Source organism: Somniosus microcephalus, chromosome 10 (assembly GCF_052327205.1).
Source record: "Somniosus microcephalus isolate GS21.2 chromosome 10, FLI_Smic_1.0, whole genome shotgun sequence".
NCBI lineage: Eukaryota > Metazoa > Chordata > Chondrichthyes > Squaliformes > Somniosidae > Somniosus > Somniosus microcephalus.
In genome coordinates, this window is record NC_140996.1 from 170,120,421 (window position 1) to 170,126,420 (window position 6,000).

General features: G+C 43.6%; 1 protein-coding gene across 1 annotated transcript in view; it reads left to right on the forward strand.

Moving 5' to 3' along the window:
* The window catches only part of zmym2 (zinc finger, MYM-type 2), a 170,926-nt gene extending 165,793 nt beyond the window's left edge, over positions 1-5,133 (forward strand). The window contains exon 25 of the mRNA XM_085999145.1: positions 4,245-5,133. Coding sequence (XP_085855271.1) covers positions 4,245-4,449 — 205 coding nt within the window. The 3' untranslated portion in view covers positions 4,450-5,133. The remainder of the gene's footprint in view (positions 1-4,244) is intronic.
* Positions 5,134-6,000: the final 867 nt, after the last annotated feature.

Below are 6,000 nucleotides of genomic sequence, written 5' to 3' on the forward strand. Positions count from 1 at the left end.
ATTTCCTCTTCAGAACCTATGGAATATACCTTTTGTGAGTACTGTTAGCAAATAGACACGTATCCACTCCTATCTTCCTTGAGAATGCATTGTAGCAACACTTTAGTTTTGTTGTATTTACTTTGCTAGCAGTATACAGTGCAAACCACTAATAATGGAATGAGATATCCATTATAAACAGTGTTCAATCTAGCTGTCAATGCCTAAAATAACCGGCTGTTTTTCTGAACACATTACAGCTTCAGACAAATTTTTAAGTGGTTTTGGTCAATGGCCAGTCTTCAGCCTGTCAAAGCCAACTGCACTCCCTCAGTGTTCTTAGAAACAAGAGGAATATATCCTACGTCCTAATCCACTGCAAAGCCAGTACAATGTGTTCTATTGGGTGTCCACTAATGATTTCCCACCTCTTCTGATGGCCCACTCTCCGGGCCCCTTCATGGTGGTCTGGAAAGAGAGAAGCATGTGACCATCCATGGGAACAGCTGAGGGAGGCAGGAATCACAGGTGCAGGGAACCCCTGAGTTACTGGAGCTGCCCAATAGATGCATAGTGTTCTACAGGTATGAGGTGGACAGTGGCTCAGCTGGAGTAGAATCAGAAGGCTTAATGGAATAGTGAGAACATATCAGAAAAGAAAGACAGGTTTTTTTAGTTAATAAGGGATAAAAACACTTTTGTAGAAGGAACAAGAGATATCAAAAAAATTAAATAAGAAAACCAGGAAAATAAAATAAGAGTCAACATTCCAAAAATTGAGTCAGGATTGAGTGATATATATGTGAATGCACAAAATATTCAAAACAAAATTGGAGAGTTAGACACAACTACAACTATGGAAGGATATGATAGTATCTATAACAGGGATGTGGCTTAGGTTTGGACAGAAATGAAAACTTAACATTCCTGGTTAAAACATTTTCAGCCGAGATAGGGAAGGAAAAAAGTCTGTGTGGGTGAATGAAACTGTTACTGAAGGATTATATCACAGCACTAGAATGTAAGGAGGGTCCAGGTGATTCCATTAAAACAAATCCCATATAGATAGGATTATAAAAGAGGAAGGAAATGGTACAATTTTAAGTTTGCATTACAGGCCAACAAACAGTAGACATGAATTAGAAGTGGAGATTTGCAGACCGTTCAGAGAGATATGTAAGAACAGGACAATATTGGGTGACTTAACTGCCCAAGATAGACTGGAATAAATGTAATGCTTGTGGTCAAAATGGGGAATGCTTTTTAGAATGCATCCGGGACTGCTTCCTAGATCAGTATGTGTCTAGTCCAACAAGAAAGTAGCATTGCTTGATTTAGTTCTGGGAAATGAAGTTGGGCAAATAACTGATGAGAGGCGAAGAACAATTAGGACCACAATATAGTCAGGTTCAATATAGGAACAGAAAAGATAAGAGAACTGGGCAGAAAAGTTAGAAGACAAGTCAACAGATCTGTAGTAGGAAATCTTCAAATAGGAGATGTATTCCTGTCTGGTGAAAAGTGGGTGGATCAAAGAACAGAGCACCTCTCAGTACTGCACTGAAGTGTCAGCCTAGATTATGTGCTCAAGTCCTCGATTGAGACTTGAACTCACAACCTTATAACTCCAAAGCAAGTGTTGACACTGTGCCAAGCAGGCATTACTTTTGTGGTGCTGTTGTTGTTTGGCAAACCGACCTCTACCTAGCAGAGGCTGAACGCCAACTCTCCGACACCACCTCCTACCTCCGTCTGGACCATGACCCCACTACTGAACATCAAGCCACCATTTCCAAGACCGTCACTGACCTCATCTCCTCTGGAGATCTTCCCTCCATGGCCACCAGCTTCATAGTCCCCCAACCCCCTACAGCCCGCTTCTACCTCCTTCCCAAGATCCACAAACAGGACTGCCCCAGTAGACCCATCATTTCAGCCTGTTCTTGCCCCACGGAACTTATCTCTTCCTATCTCGACTCTTTTTTTCTCCCCTTGTCCAGTCTCTTCCCACCTACATCCGCAACTCTTCCGACGCCCTCCGTCACTTTAACAGTTTCCTGGCCCCAACCGTCTCCTTTTCACTATGGACGTCCAATCCCTCTACACCTCCATCCCCCACCAGGATGGCCTGAGGGCGCTCCGTTTCTTCCTTGAACAGAGGCCCAACCTGTCCCCATCGACCACCACCCTCCTCTGCTTGGCTGAACTTGTTCTCGCATTGAACAACTTCTCCTTTGACGCCACTCACTTCCTCCAAATTAAAGGTGTTGCTATGGGAACCCGCATGGGTCCCAGCTATGCCTGCCTTTTCGTGGGATATGTGGAACATTCTTTGTTCCAGTCCTATTCAGGTCACCTCCCTCACCTCTTTTTCCGGTACATTGATGACTGTATCGGTGCTGTTTTCTGCTCTCACCCCGAACTAGAAAATTTAATTCACTTTGCTTCCAATTTCCACCCTTCCCTCACCTTCACATGATCCATCTCTGACTCTTCCCTTCCCTTCCTTGACTTCTCTGTCTCTATTTCTGGGGATAGGCTATTGACAAACATTCACTACAAGCCCACTGACTCACAAAGCTACCTGGACTAAACTTCCTCCCACCCCGCTTCCTGTAAGGACTCTATTCCATTCTCCCAGTTTCTCCGTCTCCGCCGCATCTGCTCTGACGATGCCACCTTCCATACCAGTGCTTCCGACGTGTCTTTTTCCTCAACCGAGTATTCCCCTCTACTGTGGTTGACACGGCCCTTGACCGTGTCCGTTCTATTTCCCGCACTTCTGCTCTCACCCCTTCCCCTCCCTCCCAGAACCACGATAGGGTTCCCCTTGTCCTCGCCTTTCACCCCACCAGCCTCCACATTCAACGGATCATCCTCCGCCATTTCCGCCACCTCCAGCGTGATCTCACCACCAAACACATCTTCCCCTCACCTCCCCTTTCAGCGTTCTGAAGGGACCGCTCCCTCCGTGACATCCTGGTCCACTCCTCTATCACCCCCAACACCCCTTCCCCTTCGCCCGGCACCTTCCCATGCAAGCGCAGGAGATGCAACACATGCCCTTTTACCTCCCCCCTCCCACTGTCCAAGGCCCCAAACACTCCTTCCAGGTGAAACAGCGATTTACTTGTACTTCTTGCAATTTAGTATACTGTATTCGCTGCTCACTATGCGATCTCCTCTACATTGGGGAGACCAAACGCAGATTGGGTGACCGCTTTGCGGAACACCTCCGTTCAGTCCGTAAGGGTGACCCCGAGCTTCCGGTCGCCTGTCACTTTAATTCTCCGCTCCACTCCCACTCAGACCTCACCGTCCTCGGCCTCTTACACTGTTCCAATGAAGCTCAATGTAAACTCGAGGAGCAGCACCTCATCTTTCGATTAGGCACTTTACAGCCTTCTGGACTCAACATCGAGTTCAACAATTTCAGACCATAACCTCTGCCCCATCCTTTTTTTTTCCATATATTTTATTAATTTTATTTTTTCTCTCTCCCACATGGCAGCTTTCTGTCATTCTGTCAGTGCCACCTACACTTCATCTAGAGCCATCTTTTGTTTCTTAACTTGTCCCATTACCATCTCCTTTTGCCTTGCACCATCTCTTAATGTCTCTTAATCTCTCCTTCTATCCTTTCACAGACCTTCCCTTTTGTCCTTTCCTCCCCTCCCCCCTCTCCCTGCCCCGGCACTTGCTTAAAAACCTGTTCGATCTCCAGCTTTTTCCAGTTCTGACGAAGGGCCATCGACCTGAAACGTTAACTCTGTTTCTCTCTCCACAGATGCTGCCTGACCTGCTGAGTATTTCCAGCATTTTCTGTTTTTATTTCAGATTTCCAGCATCTGCAGTATTTTGCTTTTGGCTTAGGCATTACTTTTAATACATTTTAGAATCATAGAATCTTACAGCACTGAAGGAGGCCGTTCAGTCCAGCGTGGTTGTTCCAGCTCTTTAAAAGCTATCCAATTAGTCCCACTCCCATGCTGTTCCCCCATAGCCCTCCAATTTTTTCCTTTTCAAGTATATATCCAATTCCCTTTTGAAAGTTACTATTGAATCTGCTTCCATTAACCTTTCAGGCAATTTGGGTTTTCATTTTATCCTATTTTCCTAAATGTATACACACACTTCATCCATTATAAGTGAAGTACATATATAATTGGGGTGTGTGAAAAGAATTGGGAGACTCTTTACTGATTTTGTTCTCAATCTATTCTACATTTGACTCTGTTTTATAAATTATTCTTTTTGTTCTGTAGCCCTCCAAATCTACAACAGAGAACCGACCTATTTTATCTGCAGCCAGAACACTCCAGTGCCCCTGATGGTCCGATTTGGTACTCCAGTATCCCTTTAGACCGCAACATCTTGGAAAATATGCTTGTACGGATTCTTGTGATCAAGGACATATATGAAGAAAATGAAAGGGACAGTTCTGAAGTAGACGAAGATGATATTGATTGAAATTTCCCTACAAGAGTGGCACTGCAGTTGTGCAAGAATCATGACCCTGTAATGTCAGGCCACTAGAGTATAAGGAATATACAGGAAAACAATGGTGTGCATTTCCTGAAATGACCCTCTATAACTGAGCTTGTAGCAACATACCCAGATTGGGTATTATGTAAATAACCCTAAATGAGAGGAGAATAGCAGACGTTAGCAATCTCCTTAGTGACTTTTAGGATATGTATACTTCAAAACAATTGCTCTCACTTAAGTTTTTTTTAAAGATTATTTATTGAATTGGTTTGTCGTCTGAAAGCATTTCCATTTGTAACTTTTTACATTACAAACTAAGGATCTCAAATGTGTCATGTGTAATTTTTTTTCTGGTTTGAGGAATTTGCATTAAAACAAACTACAGTGTTTTGAAATTTCCCTACAGAAGGGATGGTTTTAATGGGTGCTATCTCCACCAGATAGGAGCGCATCTATGTAATTAATATAGTCTTAGCACTATAAATCAATTTAGAGCTAGCCTCCTGATGGTTGTCCTTCCACAAATGTACCAGTTGGTGAAGTTTTCACCACAGATTCTGTAAGCATTAATTATTTGTTATGCTGATGGATGGTGCAGTCTATTTTAATTCTCTGTAAAATAACTGGTTTTATGGAAAGAAGACCTGAAATAAAGAATTAACTGAATACTGGCTGAATGTGATAGTGGAAGAAAAACCAAATAGTGGAATCTATATACATTCTGATGCCGTGGAGAGGAAAACAAATTAAATGTGATTGGTTAATATTGTTCAGCTGCTTGATTTACAGTGAAAATGCAAATCAAAGCTACAGTATACCCATTATGAATAGTTCATGAAGATCACGTTTGGTAAGTGTTAAGAGGACTGATTCTGAGATAACAGTTCCTGTCTGCGTGTGCCTTTGTTTATCTGTGCCATAAGAACATAAGAAATAAGAGCAGGAGTAGGCCATACGGCCCCTCGAGCCTGCTCCACCATTCAATAAGATCATGGCTGATCATCGACCTCAACTCCACTTTCCTACCTGATCTCCATATCCCTTGATTCCCCTAGAGTCCAAAAATCTATCTATCTCCGCCTTGAATGTACTCAAAGACTCAGCATTCACAGCCCTCCGGGGCAGAGAATTCCAAAGATTCACAACCCTCTGAGTGAAGAAATTCCTCCTCATCTCGGCCTTAAATGGCCTATCCCTTATCATGAGACTATGCCCCCCTAGTTCTAGACTCTCCAGCCAGGGGAAACAACGTCTCAGCGTCTACCCTGTCAATCCCCTTCAGAATCTTGTATGTTTCAATGAGATCACCTCTCATTCTTCTAAACTCCAGAGAGTATAGGCCCATTCTACACAATCTCTCATCATAGGACAGCCCTCTCATCCCAGGAATCAATCTAGTGAACCGACGTTATTGCACCGCCTCCACGGCAAGTATATCCTTCCTTAGATAAGGAGACCAAAACTGTGCACAGTACTCCAGGTGTGGAGGCCCTGTACAATTGTAGCAAGACTTCCTTACTCTTATACTCCAAC